We start from the raw sequence: 24,096 nt of genomic DNA, 5'->3' as shown, positions 1-24,096 counted from the left end.
TAATTAGCAGGGAACGGATTTATATGGACTAAAAATATATGAAATATGTAAATATATATGTAGTTATTTTTACCAAAATATGGAATTAAATATGGATTTTTACCAAAATATGGAATTAAATATGGACTTAAAATTATAAAAAAATGACTATGTACGTTAAATATTGGTACATTTTAATCAAACTAAACAAAAAATATAATGGACGTACCTTATCTTCCAATGTAGTTTCAACAAAACACAATTTTTATTGTCTGTTACCATAACAATAGGTTACAAACATTTCTTTCAAGTGCTGAAAAGTGAATCTTCTTCTATTGTCTCTGAGGATAGATTTATACTGACTAAAAGAGCGTTCGACGTCACAAGAAGTAACTGGTACATAATTCAATTTCACAATGTCTGCTGGGGATAAGTCCAAGTTAATCTTCACTGTTGATTCACCACTCATCACAGCAACAACCTTTTGTAGTTCTTCATATCCAGGGTTTTTTGAAAGTACAGTGTCCACCTTAGCTCTTACTGCATCTGCAACTTTACCTCTACCACGATTCAGTTGTTCCACAGTACTATTTATAATTTCAAAACTTTCAGATAGTGAAAGGTGCCTATTTTGGAGACTTTTGAGCGTTTTTATGATGCATGAAAATGTATGCTGAATGTGAGCTAAGTCATTCTTCACACTTATGTCACAGGTAACTGTTTTCGCAGTATCAATTGAGACTGCATCTTCAGAGTCCAATGCAAGGAGAACATTGTTAATAGAGTCTATATGTTCGGCATAATATTCAACTGCTTCTAGCCATGTACCCCATCTAGTTAAAATTGGCTTTGGTGGCAATGGAATTTCAGGGTACATTTCTTTCAACACGTTAACTCTACTGGGAGCTTTGAGAAATACTTTTTTCACTGATGAAATCAACAAATCTACTTTAGGGAAATTGTCTCTGACCACTTCTGCCACACGATGAAATGCATGCGCCACACAAGTAAAATGAGTCAATTTAGGATATACAACAGATAATGCTTGTCCAGCTTTGACCATATAAGGGGCAGCATCGCTAATAAAGAATAACACATTATCGTACATAATACCCTTTGGCCACAGGATACCCATAGCTTCGTTGAACAGTTTAACTATAGTTTTGTTATTGCACTTTTCTAGAACATCACAATGTAAAAGAATTCGTTCAGAATATTGTTCACTTAACAAACCGATAACTACATTACCAACAAGTCTACCTTCTTTGTCGGGAGTCTCATCAATGGAAACCCAAATTGAACTATCTTTAATTTCATCTCTTATCTTCTGTATTGTCTCATCGTAGATGGATGGAGCATACGTCTTCCTAAGTGTTGACTCATCCGGGATTGTATGTTGAGTATATTTTTCAAGGAATTCCCTGAAGACCTTATTCTTTAGTTTGTAGAGAGGAATATCAGCAGAGATGAGAGAACGGCACAGGTCGATGTTAAACTCAGATCTTACATTCGATGTTGTTGGTTGTGTTAAAAACAATTGTCTCTGCTTGGAATTTAGTTGTTTGTTGGCCTGATGTTTACTAGTTGTAATGTGTTGTTGCACCAGGAACTTTTGTGTAGATGATACTGCACACTGACACAAATTACAAAATAATATTTTATTGTCAGTTGATAAACCATCTTCTTTAAATTCTGAAATGTAACTTGTTAGTTTTGATTTTAAATTGACTGAATGACGTACTTTTGGCATATTTACCGTCTTTATAGTATGATTTACAAAACTGAACCTATGTGTACTCTGACTGGCATTTAACTGTTGAGCTGCACAACTGAAGTCTGTTAAAAATTTTAAATTAAATTAATACAGTTTTGTAACTTACTTTCCCATTGTTGATAGGACTGCTAATTTTCAAATAACTCTGATGTTAAAGGGATTACTGAACATGTGTTTAAATCTCTATTGTTGAAATGTATTTTTAAAAGTTAATGGAATTTTGTTTTGTTTTATTGTTAAACCTAATATAATATGGACTGTTTTATATGAAATATGGAAAATATATGGAAATTAACGAAAATATGTACTAAACTCTAAAATATGGAAAAATATGGAAAATAAAAGTAGGATTTTTCAACCCTACACATTGTGAAACATAAAGATAATGCAAAATATAAATTATATTAGCTTTATAAGTAAATATGTATTTACATATAAATCCTTTCCCTGATAATTAGCCTACTGCTTTATTGTGGTAATACTGTATTGGAATTTATATGACTTAATATTAACATAGTAAAGCAGTTATTACTTGTTCAATAACGTTAATCGGTGACAAATATATTATTATATACAGAAACATTGTTGTGAAACATAACACAATTATATAAGAACTTAAACTTAATCATAGATAATAAATAACTGAAATGAATTGCTAGCCTATAACTACCTAATTTAATAAAAATTAATGACAAAAGCAATAATAATAATAATAATAATAATAATAATAATAATAATAATAATAATAATAATAATAATAATAATAATAATAATAATAAACCTTCCGAATGAGCATAGCTCATGCTCAGAGATACATTTAGAAAAATCTTAGAACAGACGTGTACCGTAATTTAGTGTCAAAAATAATTTAAAGAAAAGAAAGGAGGGAATAGTTCTTTGCTAATATTTAAGACTTGAAAATGTGTTAGAAACAAATTTCTGATGGATTGGTCAATAAGATGAATTTTATTTTTCTCTTATTAGCATTACTAAAAGGTGAGGGCATTTTTGTACGATTTTGTTTCTGTATTTGCATTATTTACTACGACTGTAGTAGTTTTCAAGCTTGGTTCTTTTAATGGTATTGTTTGATTCAGACTAATGCAATAATTGTGAGAACACGTTCCAAAATTTTCGAGGTTTTTATGAAAATAAGTTAACATTAAATATTATAATTGGTTTATTTCTAAGTCTTTAAAGTCTGTAAAGATCAAATTGGTTGGATGAAATAAAGATTTATTTAAGAAAAAATTTAAAATAATAGTTTCTGAAGCAAAATAGTGGGTTAGGAAATTATATCGATAAAAATATTCATACTTTTACGAACATGACAAACTATGGGGTAGATATTAATATGTATTACTCTTTTTAATATTACCAGTATTATTAGTTTCTTTATTGCAGCTTTCTTAGTTGCCTTCTCATTGTAACCAAATTTTATTGCAATGACATCCACACACACACACACACACACACACACGCACGCACGAACGCACAGCATTATCTGTATTCGGTAACATTATTTGTGTCTTATAACTTTTAGTGAATTATTAAACGACGCTATATCAATTACTATGTTATTGAGCATCTCAGTCCGCACCTGTGGAGTAACGGCTAGCGCGTCTGGCCGTGAAACCAGGTGGCCCGGGTTCGATTCCTGGTCGGGACAAGTTATCTGGTTGAGGTTTTTCCGGGGTTTTCCCTCAACCCAATATAAGCATTTGCTGGATAACTTTCGGTGCTGGACCCCGGACTCATTTCACCGGCATTATCACCTTCATTTCATTCAGACGCTAAATAACCTAAGATGTTGATAAAGCGTCGTAAAATAACCTACTAAAATAAAATTGAGCATCTCACTGAATAAGTGACGAACGCAATAACATATTATTTTTATGGATGTGTTCCCTTATTATTCCAGTCAGTTTAATTAAATAAGAATATTTTATTGCGTTCGTAATTTATTCAGTGAGATGATTAACACATAAATAACGCACAGAAATTCATCCGAGGTGAATTTTTCGGAACATTAGGAAGAAAATATACACATGCTGAGGTATAATGTTTGTATGTTGTGAATGTATTTGTTTTTAATTCCATTGTATTATCCCTAGAGTTTTCTGATTTACAAATATACGAATAAATTATCTACGTGTTTAAATCGTTCAATTCTGTAATTATTCTTCCAGAAATAATTTATCACATAACTTTATAGTGCAATATTTATATGAAAGGATTTGTAAATTGAATAGAATACTCTGATGTTGGAGTTTCCTCTATCGTTCGACATTTGTTATGCGATAGCAAATAAGTCGCTTCCTTACCGAAGAATCTTTCATGCTCTCAATCCTGTACAGCGCAAGCATTATGTCCAGACACTCCCCCACTCTTCCTACAGAGCTGCGCACGAGATCAGATGAGTCTACTTACGAATTATAGGGGAATGGGTTTGTCTTGTCTTGAACCTAGTAAACACACGCCCGACTTTCCATTCTATTCCTACCCCCTTCAGAGAAACGTTGTTCCCGTACTGCATATCGCGAGTGTCTTGACAAAATGTATGAGCTGTACACAGGATATTTATTTAAAATATTAAATGGTACTTTCTTTTTATGTTGGTTAATGGTTTTAGAAAGGAAAGGATGCAAGATATTTCCCTCTGAATTCCAAATGTCTGTTACATTTTAAGTTGAAATATTTATGAAAAGATTACTGACACTGATTGACTTACTCGAAGAATCTTATCCTTCCCCCGATGTCGTTCTTATTCCACACAGCACCGAAAGAACCCTCCTGGATCAACCCCAGGATGATGACGGCGATGCTTGCCACAACCATCACAAGCCCCTGAAGAAAGTCCGTCCACACCACGGCTTTAAGCCCTCCCTGCGAACGTAAACTTATTACTAATATGTACTAAAATTTGGGCTATTTTTACTAAGACATTATTCTTTTGGGATCATAATTGTCTGCATAACTTTTCATTGCACAAATGAGCGCCAAAGTGTAATGAATAATTATATTATTCTATCTATTACACTTTTAATACGTCATAGTACTTTTGACCAGTAAAACGGTACGAAAGGACATGTTTCAACTATTTATGGCTGCTTAGCGCTACAATTGTATCACTTCCCTAGCATTTGCTTGTTTTTATCTCTTCCCTAACATTTGTTTCTTTCGTTTGCCAACATTTCAAACTGTAAATTCTTTATGGTACTATAAAACATGCTTTGAGATCGTCATTTGTTTCCCGCATAGATAGTCGACTGAAAATGGCGGCTCCGTTCAAACGTTTTGGTGAAATAGAGTTTTAGTAAGTCAATTAATATCTATTTTATTGTATTAGAGTACTTTATTCCTTCTAATTTTTATATAGGTCTACTTATGTTTTATCACCTCCCTACCATTTGTTTCTTTGTTTGCCAACATTTCAAACTGTGAATTCTTTGCGGCACTATAAAACTTTTTTGCGATCGTCATTTGTTTCCTGCATAGATATTCGACTGAAAATGACGGCTCCGTTCAAACGTTTTGGTGAAGCTCTCATTAGTGAAATAGAATTTTATAGTCACTTAATAGTTTATTGTATTAGAGTACTTTATTTCTTCTACTCTTTTATATTTTCTTCTAATCGTTTAATAGTCAATTAAATTCCACTCGAGTTTTGATTTTCTCTAGATAAAATTTTATGATTTAGGTTTATTATTGCGCTAAAAAGGTACACTCTTTATTCCATTAGAAAATCTAAAGATATAGTACTTTAAAATGTACTAATTTTTGTAGATAAACATCAGTTTCCAAAGTAGGCCTATATAATGGCCTATGTGATAACTAGAAATTTTAAAACGGCTAAGCAATTTTTGCGACTGGGTGGCCCAGTTGGTAGAGCAGCTGGCTACGGACTGGAAGGTTCAGTGTTCGATGTGTTTGGTGATGGGATTTTCTCGTGGCCAAACTTCCAGAACGGTCCCGAGGTTCACTCAAACGGTAATGGTTATTATGTTGATCACTAGGCTTGTAATGCTGGGGACCTATTACACAAGTTGACTGCAGCATGGTACACAGGCCGGGGATGTGAGCTAATATGAGGACATTGACTTGGTTCTGCGATCGATTGTGCGAATAACAAGGTGCACATGAAAATCTGGACAGCTCTAAAAGTAAATTTACGCTACATAGCATTACGAAGATATAGGCTATTTTTACGTATCTTTCGTTATATGCAGAATAATTATCATAGAATTATTCGTGGGTTTGAGTTTCCTCCTTTCTTTTCTTGTACTACAATGTCTCTATATATAATATCGCTTGCCATCTCGTATGTTTTTAGTACATAATTTACATGTAGGCCTAAGATTGTTCCTATCATTCACTTCAAAACATCAAATTTCGCTGCAAGAATATGCACTTGAGAACCTTTAACCTTCGGTATTATTATTCAGCAGGTACACTGTTTACGCATGATGGAGTACTGACTGGTGAATGGATAGTCAACTTGAAACCACCATAACGCACCCTATCGGTCCCCAACATTACAACCCTAGCTATCACATTAACTGAGGGATTTACTGGTGAAAGGGCACATATATAGATCAGTCGTCATTTATGCATGTATGCCTTTCTTCCAGCAAATCGTTCAGATACGAGAGCAGTTTCGTGATGAATCTCAAATCATAAAATCATAATCACTTGCAGTAGATTTAAGGGGATAGGTTGGGCAATTTTGTAATTTCCACATTTTTACATTTAGAATTGTGAAACTTTCACAGCATGCACTTCATATTCATATAATACCCACAATATACTAATAAATTGTTATTAACATTTAATAATTGTTGCAAACAAAGAAAAATAAACATTATGAGTTTATGTTAATTTTTTTAATAACTCTGGAAGTATTCGAGATAAATTCATGAATCTTTTTTTAAAGTGAAGCTGGTATCATAATCTACATTTGTGGGCATTTTTTATGTTCCTAGGACGCATTTTACTACTTCAAAATGCTGTCTAAATGAATTCTAATAAAAAATGTTGCACAATTATAAACAAATAATTGATTATCATCCTGATATCATTCAGATTACATTCATCATCCCCCCCAAATGCAGATAATATAATGATGAACATATGCTAAAAATTTCAGCTGTTTATCTCTAATATTTTCAGAGTTATTCAATAATGAAATTCATAAATATAGAAAAATATGATTATTGAGAAAACTGAAGTCAAAGTTACAAGTGTTTTTTATACAGTAACTGATTCTTTTTAAACTTACCGATTTTCTGTTGGCCTATGGTCTTCTAAAATCCTCCAGCACTGTATGTGGTACCTTCCTTTTCTATTTTCTTTTGTTCAACTCTCAGTTTAGCTGATCTGACAATCTGTCTATAATTCTTATATTTTTCAGTGGTGCGAATCATGTACAGGTTAGTTCTTCTTTCGTCTCTTCTCCTAGCTATATCTATGGCGTTTCTACCTGATGACAGGCCACTTTCTTTCTGTAGTTGTACAACAGTAGAGTATCGTAAACTGGGGTAAAGAGGATCACATGTGGTAAAGTGGATCATATGTGTATTGTTAGATAAGTCAGCGCCACATGGATCACACATGCAAAGAAAACTATTTTTAGTGGCATTTATGGAAGAAAGGTTTTCTTTGCATGTGTGATCCATGTGGCGTTGACTTATCTAAGCAATACACATATGATTCACTTTACCACGTGTGATCCTCTTTACCCCAGTTTACGGTATAATCCAGAATTATATTCTGCCACTGCCTTTCGAACAGCTAATTCAATTCGGTGTCTATGAACAAATGTAGTCTTAGGACACTTTGACCAAATTATGTTGTGTATCGACTCGTTTGAATTTTGAGTTTTTCCTTCCACACATCTTTCAAGAAGATATTCATATGCTAGTCTACTATAGAGAGGAATAACTGCTTTTAGTACATTTTTATTGATTGGTATATGTATACGGTCACCATATTTTCCAGGGTTCTCACCCTTTGCAATCGCCCTATTGTAAAAACACCAACTTTCTTCACCTGTTGGACACTTTATATGCCGGGGTTCATCATCTGTAGAGGAGCAGTGGTATAATGTAGCATATATATTAGACTTCATAGCCTGCACATTGCCTAGATTTTGGAGTATACTATTTCTACAGTAAAGCTGTAAAGTTTCTATAGTTTTGGCTTTAAGACTACCTTTTGTCACCCCACGAAGTGTTATACCCATCTTACTACTTTCTCCGACTAATTTCTTCAATCCAGTACCTAATCTTTTGGCAACATGGTTCACAGTGCAGACATTTATATAGTAGCTGATTTGACGGGTAAAAAGTCATTGCTCACAATTGAGTGTTACATCAATACTACAGAAAGAATTAGGGTATCCAGATAAAATATAAAAAAAATTGTATTTTTCATGAAAATTCATCAAAAATTGACCAGCCTATCCCCTTAACATATAAATAAAACGCTCATTAATGTACAAAATGTCACTCTCGTACTAAAGATTGGAAAATTTTCAAGAGCAAATTATTGACGTTTCAATGGACCTCAAAAGGGATTATAGCGTGAGTAACTCACCAGCATTGTGTAGAAAATGCAGAGAACAGACACGGCCACTGTGATGATATGAATGTTCACTCCACTCACTGGAAAGAGAAAAAATCAATTTCCATTACTGAAATAGAATGTGCTGATCAGGGAATGCTTTTGTGGGTTGTCTCCCCAGTGATCAGATTAAAGACATTATAAAAATTACATTTCATCTAAAAAGTGATTCCTATCCAGATAAAAGTTCAAATAATCAACTGTAACGAATATAAACATTTTGTATTCTTTGCATATGTCATTATTATTAAGAAATAAAAGTGTTTCTGATATTGCTACAGTTTATTGAAACAGTAAGTAAACACAGAAACACAGATTGTATAAATTTTGGGAATGGGTTCGTCACATATTAAGAAGTTATTTATATATATATATATATATATATATATATATATGAATATCCGAAAATGTTTGGTTTTTTAGTCACGAAATGGGCCCTAGAGGCATAAACCTTGGTCGACAGAAAAGAGAAGCAGAAATATATTTGCCACAGATCAGGTACATCATGAAAATTGATAACAGTGAAATGTTATTGTAAATATTATTGCGCCAGTTTGAATTGAAATATAATATTTGTCGCGGAATGTAATCTTTCAATATTTGCTCATATACCCTACCCAGAATTTCCAGACTTACTGTATGTGAATATGACTCTTTTTTTTTTTTACATAAAATCATCTTACATTTTGGAATGCAGGAGGGTAACCTCGACACTCGCGGTGCCAGACTTTCGCGTTACGTACGTTTGTTCACAATGCTCCGCGTCTAATTCGACTAGAGCAGTGAACTATACATCCTTTGAAAGGTAAGAGATATGGGTACACGCTAAAAATATATCATCGAATAATCTTGAAAACTACCAAATTGGCGTTCATGTCAAAATCACGTATGGTTTTCACACTCTCGCTATTTGAACATTAAATGTCTCTTGAACCATTGAACATTATGCTAAGGGACAAAGACTCCTTAGAAAGTTCAAACGATGCTTATCAACATGGAAAAAATAACATTTCTTAAGATATAGGGAACGTAATAAAAAAATAATAAAATTTTACAATGGCGAGACCAATTGCCGCGCAAAAAGGAGAAAAGTACCGGTATCGAAAACTATAGAAGGCAAAAGAGGGATCAGAGATGGAAGCATTGTTGAAAAACCAAGGATAACCATTACGGAGACATAAGTACATACATATAACTACTTGTAAACATTTCTGAGAACATAATGTGTTTACTATAATCAATAGGCAGACTTTTCATTCATTCATTCATTCATTCATTCATTCATTCATTCATTCATTCATTCATTCATTCATTCATTCATTTATTCATTCATTCATTCATTCATTCATTCATTCATTCATTCATTCATTTTTTCTTTCTTCCATCCATTCTTTCTGTCTTTTTCCTTCCATTCTTTCTTTCTTTCCTTCTTCCATCCTTTTTCATTTTCGATTTCTTCCTTCCTTATATTATTTCATTTTTTCTTTTGCTTTCCATCATTTCTTTCTTTCTTCCTTCCTTCCATCCATCCATTCATCCATCCATTCTTTCTTTCTTCCTTCCTTCCTTCTTTTGTTTCTTTCTCCATTCAATTCTGTTTCTTTTTTTCTTTCTTTCATCCATCCTTTTTTTCTTTCTTACTTTCATTTATTTCTTGTTTCTTTTTTCCAACATTTCTTTCTTTTTGTTCTTTCTTCCTTCCTTTCTTCCTTCCTTTCTTTCTTTCTTTCTTTCTTTCTTTCTTTCTTTCTTCCGTTCTTCCTTCCATTCTTTGTTTCTTTCTGCGAGCATTCCTTTCCTTCTTTACTTCTTTCTGTCACTTTTCTCTATTTCAAGCAGTTAAAACTTTTAAACGCCCGCAACTAAAGATAGCAATCATTCAACTTGTCTGGGTGACATTTACGTAAAATTGCAGTTCATTCAGAGTCTGAATCCAAGCTATTTTTGTTTATTTAGATGTAGAAAACTCCCACCCAAATTCTCATTATTTATTTTTTCACTCAACATTCGTCGTTGGACCTCATGAAAGTTGTTTGCAGCATCCGTAATAAGCAGAATTGTGGACAGGAGATACATTGATCACGAAAGAAACGCGAGGAAGCCTCTTCTGAGTATTCCTAGGAAACCTGTTCCAATAACGTATTTATCAAAAAAAAAAAACTGTCAGGGATCTGACCTGTCACATCTCCAGTTTCAAAATATGTGTTACGGAGCACCGTAATAATTTTTTTTTTTTTGAAGTATATAATTTCTACTGCGTACTTTATAATGATTGATTTCTATGGCTGTAAGAATAATTGCAGAAGGTTTCTGGTCTATTTCATTGCACTCGCTTCTACCATGTGAATCATAACTTTATTAATGCGATTTTATGGGTCGGTCGTTTGCAGTTCTCACCTTGACTGAAAGCCAGTGCGGGCACGTAAACAACTATGGGGATGTTGAGGAGTAATCCGATGGTGTACAGCACCGATGCCATCACCCTCACCTGCTTGTTGAATCTGAGTTGCAAGTACTGCAAATAAAAATTTAAAATTATGTAGGAGTGTCTCTCAACATTCATTGTAGAAATATGGCAGAGGTTCCCAAACTTACTGACGTCGCGACCCACTTTTGGAAGAGACATTTGTTTGTGATCCCCGACTTCCGTATAGGTCATTAGTTATCTCGTGATACGTGTGCCGTAGCTTACAGTAAGAACCTTATGAAAGGGTTAAGTGAGTTAGGTAGCTACAAGTAGAAACGTAGCGCGGGAGGGAAGCTTTCCAGTCCACAATATCCTTCTTTTCATTCGCAGGTAGATTTCACGAGATACCGAATGACCTATACCTGTACTGAACCCCATTTTAAAAATACAAATTCCTTTAAAGTCGAAAACAATATTACTCAAAACCGGAGGATAACACCCAACTTTATTGTAGAGGTACCTGCAAGAGGAGAAATTGTAATATGCAAAGCTATTTTCAAATTCTCTTTAGCTTCTTAGACTGGCCTTTCTTGCTGATATATTTTTTGAACACTTAAACATTTTATGCAGTAGTTTATAGCAGGTGTTCCTAATCGGTGTGTCGTTGGAATTGGAAAATAAATTTTGTGCGATCCAGAAAATCTCTTTGCAACGCATTTTTTATTTGCAATGAAGTCTTTGATATGATACAGACTTTACCAATGAAAACGTGAACACCTGCAACAATGCTCAGTTCAGTTTTTCAGTCATAAGGCCACGTACAGAGAAAGTCTGTGCAACTCACCAAGAACAGATTTCACATTAATTTAAATAGGCGAGTTTTCAAAAACGATAATAAATTTTTTGTCGGACATCCACATAGATAGGTTGGGATTTTTGGCATATACTTTTATTTTCTTCTAATGTCACTCAAGTTGCAGCTTGTTCTTTTACAATATTCGATTGCGTGTTAACATCAACCTATTATCTACAACACTGGATATCCGAAACTACATACAGTAGAAGTTATCAGTGCTTTTTTTCTGGCGGAACTCGCTGGAACTACGTTCCGGCACCTTTTTGTTGTATTTTTCATCATGGAATCGAAATATGTGTGAATAACTATGTTTTTAAATTAATTTTCTTTGAATTCCTCTTAGTTCCTAAAAGTCTTATTTGAACGAAAAGGAGGTTAAAAGCAACAAAATTCCAGTGCAGTGAACAGTAATCATCTCCCCATCTGGTATAAAGTATTTTACACAGAGTTCCACCACCTTCCCTCCAGAAAAAAGTACTGATTATTATTATTATTATTATTATTATTATTATTATTATTATCATTAATGAAAATCATATAAGTGTGCCGTCAGTCAAAAAAGGTTGGAAACCACTGGTTTACAGAGTCAAGACATTAACATAATAATAATCAGAGGTAAAATCGTGCGATTTATAAATATACTTGATTTATGATCGACATCACTTGACAAAAATAAATTTCATTCCAGTGTATTGAAGAACTAATGAAAAACGTACATATGTACCGTTTTATATGACAAATACTGAGTCTGTTTTTGCGGACATGAATTAAGTTTACATAATTTTGAACAATGCACTGGTGAGTATTTTTCGGAAGAAACTCGAAACAATTATGAAAGTCACAGGTGGATACTGAACTCCTTCTTCCTCATATTATGAGGAACGCCTGCCCAGTACTTGTCCACCTAACCTAGGGCATGCTCCATTCCTGTCCGCCTGACCGGCTATGACGTGAATGATGACGATTATGAAGAAACTGATATTTGTAGTGAAAAGGATGATAATGTACAGCCTTTGACACGGAAAATGGTCGCTCTCCTGTAACGTGAATTTGTTCGAGTGTCGTCCGCATTCAGGCTAGATTCACACGAGGAAATATTAAGCATCGAGATCCGAGAATGAAGTCAAGTCGTAGCAGACACGTATCTGTATGTCACTAAACGACTATTCTCTATGAAGTTTTTATGACTTAGCAATAGAGATCTTTCTTCTCGTTACAAAGATCGGGCTTCGAATATCTCTATGTAAAACGCACATGTGTAAACACCGCGTACACGATGATACCCAAGCTATTCCGAGATGGGACTTATGGTCTGTTTCAGGATTCTGTGGAGTAGAAAGACGAAACAAGACCTCTGCGCAAGTGGTATGTGGGAGGGATAGGGCCAATGACTGCTCTGGGGGAGGCATTGCTTGAACGAAAAGAGCAATCGCTTGCAGGAGGGGATAATTTCTATCTGAACTCTTCTCTAACTTCCACCTCGAGCATCTTACCCCTTAGCGGACTCGAGATGATGCTACCCGCAATACACTGCGACACAGATAGATTCCGCCCCCAAATGCGAGAAGTTACTCCGCAGATACCTTGGACGGACCATAGTCTCTTAACAGGACGAATTTCCGTGTCAGAGGGTGTATAATCAAAAGATCAGTGTACAAGCATTGAACGAGGAGCGGACGGCTCTGATAAATGTATCCAAAGTGACAGTCACAAGTATTTCATAGCGCGGAATAGGGTTTCTACTGACTAATTTTATAAAAGGTTAATCAACGAAGAGGCAATAAAATTAATATACAGTTAAATTGAATCTAGGTTTCGGTTGTATTAACTGTAATCCAAGGACATTTCATCTTGATCTAATTGAAAATTTTTCTGAATTGAAGATTGATGAACATAGTTTAAGAGAAGAAAAGCAATTCCTTTTTGGAGCGATGAAGATAAATATTGTTCCTTTAAGTAAAATTTAATTGTGAGTGTTGTTTATAATAATTGTATGCAGAATAAGATCTGTACTAATCTCACGCATAGGCAAGCAGTTAATGTCACAATGCATAGTTTGCTGTCAATGTTAGGTTATAGTATTATTTACTCATTTAATTTTTTTATTATTTTATAACACGACTTTAGACTTTTCCGATTTCGTGAAATTATAGTCTGTTTGGTGGTGAGAGAATCCATTTTTATTTTATGTAACTGATTTAACTTAAACATTAGTAGTTTCAGCCAATATTTCTCTCTTTTCACTTTTAAAATAGTGTTTTTAAATGTAGTTATTTGGCAGTTTGACATTCTAAAGGAAATAGATGCTGAGATAATTTTCTTGCTAATTTAATCTGATAGTACTACACTGCTCCTCCAAATTTAGTACAATGCGTTTGGGTCTAAGGAAGCCAGTAAAACACAAGTTCACGTCCGAGTATTTCTCACAAAGTAAATATTATTCAACGCCTTGAAAACGGCGCAAATATTAAAGATATTGCAGGGGAGTTTAAGGTAGCTCATTTATTTATTTATTTATACTTATATTCACTTTTATTTATTTATTTATTTATTTATTTATTCATTTATTCATACCTATGTACACTTTTATTTATTTTTAATTATTTATATATTTATTGTATTATTATTTATTTATGTATTTATTTACCTTTTTAATTCTTTATTCAATTGCTTATTTATTTATTATTTATTAATGTATTTTATAGACAGATATATTCTAGGAAATACAATTAATTTGCATTAAGGGTTAGGTACAGCTTACAGCAATAAATTTTTTGGAAATACTCAACATTTTTTTTCCTCAATTACTGTATCTTGTACAATAATGAAAATTGGTTTGTGTAAGAAACTGTCCTTCTGCTATATGAAACAAATATTCAAATCAAGATTTCAGGTATAAATCCCTGTAAAGTCGGTTTGAATAATTTCGAGGGAAAAATTGTTCCGGAGCCGGGTATCGAACCTTGGGTTTAACGTACCAACGCTCTACCACTGAGCTACCCGGGAACACTAACCGACACCGATCCAATTTTTCCCTCTATATCCACAGACCTCAAAGTGGGCTGACAACCGTCAAGCAACCAACTTCGAGTGCACACTAACTCTGTGTGACTTAAATTGTGGTTTTCTGTTAACGAACAGTGACGTGTATTATGCAAATCAAGATTTCAGGTATAACTCCCTGTAAAGTTGGTTTGAATAATTTCGAGGGAAAAATTGTTCCGGAGCCGGGTATCGAACCCGGGACCTTTGGTTTAACGTACCAACGCTCTACCACTGAGCTACCCGGAACAATTTTTCCCTCGAAATTATTCAAACCAACGTTACAGGGAGTTATACCTGAAATCTTGATTTGCATAATACACGTCACTGTTCGTTAACAGAAAACCACAATTTAAGTCACACAGAGTTAGTGTGCACTCGAAGTTGGTTGCTTGACGGTTGTCAGCCCACTTTGAGGTCTGTGGATGTAGAGGGAAAAATTGGATCGGTGTCGGTTAGAGTTCCCGGGTAGCTCAGTGGTAGAGCGTTGGTACGTTAAACCCAAGGTCCCGGGTTCGATACCCGGCTCCGGAACAATTTTTCCCTCGAAATTATGCAAACCAACGTTACAGGGAGTTATACCTGAAATCTTGATTTGCATAATACACGTCACTGTTCGTTAACAGAAAACCAAAATTTAAGTCACACAGAGTTAGTGTGCACTCGAAGTTGGTTGCTTGACGGTTGTCAGCCCACTTTGAGGTCTGTGGATATAGAGGGAAAAATTGGATCGGTGTCGGTTAGAGTTCCCGGGTAGCTCAGTGGTAGAGCGTTGGTACGTTAAACCCAAGGTCCCGGGTTCGATACCCGGCTCCGGAACAATTTTTCCCTCGAAATTATGCAAACCAACTTTACAGGGTGTTATACCTGAAATCTTGATTCGCATAATACACGTCACTGTTCGTTAACAGAAAACCACAATTTAAGTCACACAGAGTTAGTGTGCACTCGAAGTTGGTTGCTTGACGGTTGTCAGCCCACTTTGAGATCTGTGGATATAGAGGAAAAATTGGATCGGTGTTGGTTAGAGTTCCCGGGTAGCTCAGTGGTAGAGCGTTGGTACGTTAAACCAAAGGTCCCGGGTTCGATACCCGGCTCCGGAACAATTTTTCCCTCGAAATTATTGAAACCAACTTTACAGGGAGTTATACCTGAAATCTTGATTTGCATAATACACGTCACTGTTCGTTAACAGAAAAACCACAATTTATTTAAGTCACACAGAGTTAGTGTGCACTCGAATTTGGTTGCTTGACGGTTGTCAGCCCACTTTGAGGTCTGTGGATATAGAGGGAAAAATTGGATCGGTGTCGGTTAGAGTTCCCGGGTAGCTCAGTGGTAGAGCGTTGGTACGTTAAACCAAAGGTCCCGGGTTTGATACCCGGCTCCGGAACAATTTTTCCCCTCGAAATTATTCGAAACAAATATTGTTATAATTAAAAAAATATTTATACGCCTTTTTTTAATTCAAAATGATGGTAATTCACTGTGCAGTGATGCAGCGTTTCCCTCATAACTCTCTTTTATTTTATTTCTGAAACTCATCTTTACAATAAAATGCTCTTTCAACTACATTCCTTAATAAATAATATTTGTTTTTTTTTTTTTGTGTTAGAAGGAAATACTGATATTTGACCATTTGCTTAATGAATTTATTTTTTATCAGACAGTCTATCAAAGGTAGAGTAGTGATCTTGCATCATATTGTAGATATGGCGTGCATAAATTCTCACAAAGAATTTAATCACGGATTGTTGGATAGTTATTAGTTATGTGGGAAACGCTTCATCACTGCACAGTGAACTAAATTTTGAAAACAAAATTGTAAATATTTCTTTTTAAATCGTAAAAATATTTTTTCATATAGTAGAAGGATATTGTTTTACACATCCTAATTTTCATTATTGTACAAGATACGGTAAAGGGGGAAGAAATGTTGAATATTTCCAAAATTTTACTGCTGTAAGCTGTACCTAACCCCTTAACGTTGCATCAGATTCACCTTTTACAAATGAATTAACAACTCTTAAATATCCTTTCCCGTATGATCGATATTTTACTATCCATAATTTATATCTGGCTCTTCAAGCTTTACCTAAACATTATGCTTGCCGACTGTAGGGGACTTGCTCCGCGTGTTATATCTAAGCATGTACGCATTTCCTTTCTCCTATATCGATGGAGCAATGTATGTCTTGACTCAGTATAATACCAAAAACTTATATTTTTGGTCACTATTACACGTTAAAAATATTATGTGGTTCCCTACTCATATGTTCAGATTTTCACAAAACTATTGAGTTACCGTAAAACATATTGAAGAAGAGAGGCACTGAAGCTATCCCACTGGAAATCAAATTCACGTTCGGAGAGCTTGTAACTCTAAACACTTCAAGTTGTGATACATACGTCCAGGGAGTACATTATTTGCCTCCAATAACACATGGTAATCGGTTCATGTAAAGGCACTTGAGCTCGTATACAAAGCACTTTGTGTGTCCTAGCCTGCACTGTTTAATTGGTGATACGATCAGGTCGTATAAAATGATTACCTCGTACGTGGAAGTCAGCTGCAACTCGTAGAACACAGGCAGGTAGATGTAGTTGTTGATGAAGCCTATTAAAACGGCTGAAACGCATACCAACCAGTACAGGGTTCCGTACATGTAGATCTCTGATGGTGCCCCCATTACTGTGATGCCTGAGATAATACTGCACAATAACAGATACATATTATTTATACAGGATGAACCTAAGTAGAGACTGATTATTTAGTCCTGACAGCTCAGCGACGCGAAAGAGGGGAAGTAATAGGAGTAATGGGGAGAGCTTCAGAGTAAAGGTAAGAGCGAGCCGTCAGTAAAGAAATGCAATACAGCTTAACTATACTGGAAACACACTGCTCTACCTCATGTGTGACATCCGCTGTCTCTGAATGCAAGTGACTGACTAACCCGAACACCCCTTGGCGTAACTTAATGAACTCGCTTGAACCAGGCGCACATTGTCGGCGACTGTCAGGACTAAATAATTATCATTAAATTTAAGGGTTTACTCTTTTAGTAATATCAAAGGAAAGGGTTTGATACAATTTCGTTCGTTTTTGTTTCCTTTTCGAGATAAAGATTATATTAAATATTTCATAGGGTGTTTTGGGAAGCTGTTGAATTAATTCCCGACATGCTTAGTCAATTTAAGAGAACAGTGCTTTTTTATAATTTATGATTGAAAGAATTTTAGTGTTCTTCTTTAAATGTGTAGAAATTTGATCCAAAAAAATTTAACTTTTCGTTGTGCAAAGAAATTTTTCAGAGTTACATTTAAAGAATCCACTGCAAGAATGATGGATGTCACTTTCTTGTCGAAAATGAACCAAGACTGTCAATGCATAGCTTAAGACATATAGAATGTACATAGAGAGTTATATGGCATTAACACTGATAGTCATTGTCCAGTAATGATCGGAAAATCACAGTTAAGCTTTGAGCGCTAAACATTTCAAACTTTCAATTGCTTCTCCTGCAAAATGTATTCCAAATGACATCCATCATTCTTACAGTGAACTCTTCATTTATTCGGATCAAAATTCTGCATACACTGCTCTCTTAAACTGACTGACCTTATTGGGAATTCAATCGGTGGCTTTCAGAAAACACGCCATGAAAAGTTTCATATAAAAATTTTTTATCTCGAGAAGGAAAGAAAAAGGAGCAAAATTTCTATTAAAGGTTTTTGTTTGAAATTCCTCAAAGAATACCTCTAGAAATTAATGACATTACTTATGGTTTACCCTGTATATTTTAATTACATAAAATTTAAGATATCATGTATGAGGGTTGAAAATATATTTCACAAAGACAAGATACACAGACGAAGAGACATAGACGAAGAATAAGAGTCAAGATTGTGAATAATTCTGATCACTAGGGTCAATATTAGACGTGGTTTGAACTTCGGGGACACTAGCGCAGACTATCTGATTACACATATTCGCTACATTGATATTAATTGCTTTTGTTTTCTCGCAACCATTGCCAACATACCAATATTTACATCGACTAATAACTGTGCTTTGATCAACTTTGGATTTTTAAAATGGTTATTTAACGACGATATATGAACTGCTGGGTTACTTAGCATAGATGAAATTAGAGATGATAAGTTGGTATTTGGTAAGATGATACCGAGGATTCGCCATAGATTACCTGAAGTTCAGCATATTTTTTTTAGGAAACCTCGAAAAAAACCCAACCAGGTAATCAGCCCAAGAGAGAATGGAATCCACGCGCAAGCGCAACTGCGGATCAGCAGGCAAGCGCCTTAGATGACTGAACTACGCCGGTGGATAACTTTGGAACTTGAAAGTATACTTCATATAAGTCCGGTTTCTTTCATTCTCGGTGCGGTTCGATTCCTGAACAGAAACATCATAAAAATCAAGGAATATTTTAACGCGGGGTGCAATCTCCGACATTGTTACACGAAATAATCACATGACCTATTGGTGCCATCATGATGTTCCATTAAACGGGAAAATACTCCTTTCTGTGGGTAAATATGTATGTGAAGCTACCTACAAAAAACGTCTATGCAAGGCATATCGAAAGCTTGAATAAATCAACATAACCTGTTAATGATCCTCGATCTTATTCTATCTATCTACCAACAAACGTAAATGCAAGACATATGAAAAGATTGAACAAGCCAAACCTAACCTGTCACTGATCCTTGACTTCACGAAAACTCGCTTCCTATCTTTCTACCAAAAAACGTTTATTTGCATAACAAAAGCCTGAAAAACCAAACCTTGGAGAAATCCTATACACAGCATACCAAAGAGACTTGAAATGCTTACCGAGGCAAAAGGAATGGATACAAAATTCTCATATGTATAATATTGTTATGTGTCAATCCATCTGGAGAAGTTTAAGTATATTTATGTATAACCTTATGGGGGAATGTTGTACTTTTGACAATTAAATTTTTTTTATGTCGCAAAGTTGACTAACCTATCTCCATTATCATTACTAGTTACGTGTAAGCTCTCTTTTCCAGTAGTTGGTTTCAAAATATCCTCCCGTCCTACTTAGTATTGAAATCTCCCAGTAAATTTTCCATGTGATATCTAGGTAACTGATCAAAAGTGTGTTCCAATTCCTCATAGAAGCTATCCTTTATATCGTCGTCTTTCTCTTCTGTAGGGGCGTGAGCATTTATAAATACGATATCGCACCATCTACCCTTAATTACTAAATACGATAACCTGTCACTGATAAATTCGACCTTTTTTACTGCTGGTTTTATTCTTTTATGGATAAAGAATCCTGTCCCTAATTGGTAATTATCGTTTCCTTCCCCATAAACGACAAGTAATGTCCTATTTGTGTTATGCCGTTCCCATCTAACCTACCCTCCTGTACTCCCACAAAGTCTATTCTATATCTAGCTAGTTCTTTTGCTACTAATATTACCCCTCCTGTTTTATATAGACTTGTAACATTCCAAGTACCAAATCTCATAACCTTTGGTGTGGTCGTACCAGAGAATCAGTCCCATTCCAAGGTTTATTTTGAGGTTTCGTAACAAGCTGTTTTTTACGGTGATGGTTGTTAGGCCTTCGCCCAACCCCCAAGCTGGAGGACCACCCCTCATCGGCTGTCCGCCACTGCTTATTCAATATATCCACATATCTGGAGGCCGTTTCCCCGATTTGAGGGAGGTGGGATATGTTGGTAGAGACTGGACTAATCTTGCTCAGGATAGGGATCAATGGCGGGCTTATGTGAGAGCGGCAATGAACCTCCGGGTTCCTTAAAAGCCAGTAAGTAAGTATAATATTGTTAATCACACATCATGCAACTATGCCCAATTTTAACTACAAATACAAAAATGTATATAAATAATTATACGTATTGTAAATTTTGTCCACCTTTATAGTATGGTCATTATTGGCATGATAATAATATACTTTTGTCTTTTCGGTACAAGATTTCCTCGAGAATAAAAGAAAAGGATTCTATAATGTATTTCCAAAATGATAATTCTTCGAAACCTAACGAGGAGCGATTTTCACAGTTTCATCCCGTTCGAAGGAATAAATAAATTAAATCTCTTATAATGAGTTATTAGGGAGAATGCACGTGAATGAATGCGTCAGTTGTAGAATAAAGAGAAGGAGTAGAATCTAGGTTCATTCGTATTTCAATTGTTTGACTTCGCCTAGATCTGATCTCCTTGGTAATTCATTTATCTCCTAACAAGCGTTAAGATGTTACAGATTCTGTTTTGTTTTCGCACTATGTTGCTCGACTTTGTAGGAAGATTTCTCTAATCTAATAGAAAAGCGATTTATTTACACAAATTTGAGCGATGTGTTTACTTGTGTATGTTCGCTTTAAATTCTTGGTCGGTACTTCTACACCTCCATGTTTCCAAATGCTTGACCCAGTTATTTGTGGGTGGGGTAAGGGTAGTGAGATAATTGGATTTCAAGTTTGATGGTCTTGCTTCGGCGTTGTTAGTATATATCAATTATTTACTATGTGGATTAAAACTTAAACACTGCTAACTTCTACAGATTTTCAATTCATAATACAAAAGAAAACTTGTCTCTTATGATGTGTTTCGAAACACCCCAACTTCTCAGGCCCTAGATTCCTGTGCCAAAATATTCAGTAGATCAAACCCTACGTCCTGTTAAATCTTTTCACGCTTTTACTGAAATAAATACTATGTATATTGAAAAGTTGTAAGTAGAGCTCTGCGTTTGATTATCTAAAACAGGGATACAGAACTGCCGAGAGAGGGGTGGAAAGCATAGGGAAAGCGTTGGTTCCCCTTCCACAGTCCACCGGCATTGAATGACGTATATGTGGCCCATACGCAATCATATAAGACAGACACTGAATACAAGTCCCCTCCCCCTAAAAAGTCAATGACGCGGGGATGGAAGGAAGGGGTGAGTGACATATCCGATGGGTGACGCAACGCCACAATTGTCGCCCAGTTCCCCAAGCCTGATCTAAAGCCTCCGATATACGCGCAACAGTGTGCAGTAGGTAGGCCTATGTATTGTGTATAGCACAGTGTACATACATGTCCACACCTGTGGAGTAACGGTCAGCGCGTCTGGCTGCGAAACCAGATGGCCCGGGTTCGATTCCCGGTCGGAGCAAGTTACCTGGTTGAGGTTTTTTCCGGGGTTTTCCCTTAACCTAATATGAGCAAATGCTGGGTAAATTTCGGTGTTGGACCCCGGACTCATTTCACCGGCATTATCACTTTCATCTCATTCAGACGCTAAATTACCTTAGATGTTGATAAAGCGTCGTAAAATAACCTACTAAAATAAAATAAAAAAAAATGTACATACGTCAGGTCTGCTGTTGTCCAGTGTACAGTGTCAAAACAAAACAAAGCTATATGGTTGGAAATGAGTGCTCCAATAAAATAATGTAGGATCGAGCACTGCAAAAGGAAATTTATTTTATCCGAAAGATGAAGAATTTATTTTTAGACGCTTAAAATTTACAGTCACTCGTTGTAATGAATGGAGACTCGTCAAGCAAGTAGTCGGTGAAAATAATATTGTATGCATTGTGAATTGTAATTGTGTATTGTAATGTTCACCATTTGTTAATATATTTATTTAAAGAAGTGAACATACATAAGCCATCTTACAACGTTCACACGTAAAACGAGTAGGCCTATTCATAATTAATTTCTGTAATCTGGCATTAGAGACACAACCAACAAACTTTTCTGTATGAACAGAAGCTGAAACACCAAAGCCGAAATATATATATATATATATATATATATATATATATATATATATATATTTATATATTTATATACCTTATTATATATAGTTCAGTGTTAACTACTTTTTAATTGTGAATATTCAAATTTCAATTCTTTCAATAAATTATCATATTATTTACTTCTAAACTCATTTCACTTTGATAAAATGTGTATCTATCTATTTGTACTTATTTTAAAAAGTGCAATTTACTTATTCAAAAGTCTGTAAATAGGTGAAAAATAATGAGCATTGACTTTTACTTTTTGAGTGACTATTACACTTTCACTACGCCATACTACTTTTGACCAATAAAACGGTACGCAAGGACGTCTTTCAACCAATCATGGCTGCTTATCGCACAATTTTATCGCTTCCCTAGCATTTGTTTGTTTTTATAACTACCCTCGCATTTGTTTCTTTGTTTGCCAACATTTAAAACTGCAAATTCTCTACGGTACTATAAAACATGCTTTGCGATCGTAATTTGTGCATAGATAGTCGACTGGAAATGGCGGCTCCGTTCAAAAATTTTGGTAAAGGTAACATTAGTGAAATAGAATTTAGTAAGTCAATTAATATCTATTTTATTGTATTAGAGTACTTTATTTCTTCTAATCTCTGTGTACTTTCTTCTGTTCGTATTACCTCTCTATTATTTGTTTCTTTATTTATCTACATTTCAAACTCCAAATTCTTTACGGTACCATAAAACATGCTTTGCAATCGTCATTTGTTTACAGCAGACAGTCAACTAAAAATGGCGGCTCCGTTCAAACGTTTTGGTTAAACTAACATTAGTGAAATAGAATTTCATTAAGTCAGTTAATATTTTATTGTATTAGACTACTTTATTTATTCCAATATGTATATACTTTCTTCTAATCCTGTAATAGCCAATTAAATCCCAATCGAGTTTTGATTATCTCTACATAAAACAAAACATCTAGTGATATTACTGTTGAAAAATATATTGTGAAACAAAAAAGTAAGCCTATCTAGAGTCTAGATTCGTTTTACTTATTTTAAGAATAATCTTCCGTTGTATATAAGATGGCTTTAAATAAATATTTTGTTTGTTATTAAATACACATGACAGTATTTTCTGTACGTGAGTAGAATTCGCATTGTTCAATGCCTCTAATGCAAAATACGAAATAGTAATATGCGTTACAAGAGCGGTATGTTGAAGTTTTCATTTTCGAGGAAAAGTTTGAAAAAATCGAAACGTAGTTGAGCTTTTTTAATTTCCGAGAATTGAAAGAAAACATACCGCTCGTGTATCGTACATTATTTTGTGCGAAGATCGTTTATTACATACATGAAAGAGGAATTTCTAATTAGTTGCAATGAAATCTCCATCTTGGTTTCTGTTCAATGACGGAAAATTTGCAAAACAAAAATATCTATCTTCAACATTGTTGCTTTAAAATGTTTTCTGTGTTTACTATACTCCAGCAGGCCGTGATATACGTTTGTCTTTTTTTCCCCCAGTCTATGATGAGTCTGGAATCTTGTTGATTTTTTCACGGCTTCCTTAATGTTACTTGCATCACGAATGCAGTAACTTTAGTGGAGTTATAGAGTTTACTTAATTTTTGCAAATATTTAAAAAC

At 34.8% G+C, this 24,096-nt stretch overlaps 1 protein-coding gene across 1 annotated transcript in view; it reads right to left on the bottom strand.

The window, feature by feature from the left end:
- The window catches only part of LOC138712087 (sodium-coupled monocarboxylate transporter 1-like), a 67,920-nt gene that overhangs the window by 31,211 nt on the left and 12,613 nt on the right, over window positions 1–24,096 (bottom strand). Inside the window, exons 3-6 of the mRNA XM_069843481.1 lie at window positions 17,232–17,391; window positions 10,772–10,889; window positions 8,348–8,415; window positions 4,485–4,639 (exon numbers count right to left, since the gene is read on the bottom strand). Coding sequence (XP_069699582.1) covers window positions 4,485–4,639; window positions 8,348–8,415; window positions 10,772–10,889; window positions 17,232–17,391 — 501 coding nt within the window. The remainder of the gene's footprint in view (window positions 1–4,484; window positions 4,640–8,347; window positions 8,416–10,771; window positions 10,890–17,231; window positions 17,392–24,096) is intronic.

The sequence above is a fragment of the Periplaneta americana genome, chromosome 13, assembly GCF_040183065.1.
Source record: "Periplaneta americana isolate PAMFEO1 chromosome 13, P.americana_PAMFEO1_priV1, whole genome shotgun sequence".
Lineage (NCBI taxonomy): Eukaryota > Metazoa > Arthropoda > Insecta > Blattodea > Blattidae > Periplaneta > Periplaneta americana.
Note: the sequence above shows the minus strand (reverse complement) of the source record. Positions and strands in the feature narration are given on the sequence as shown.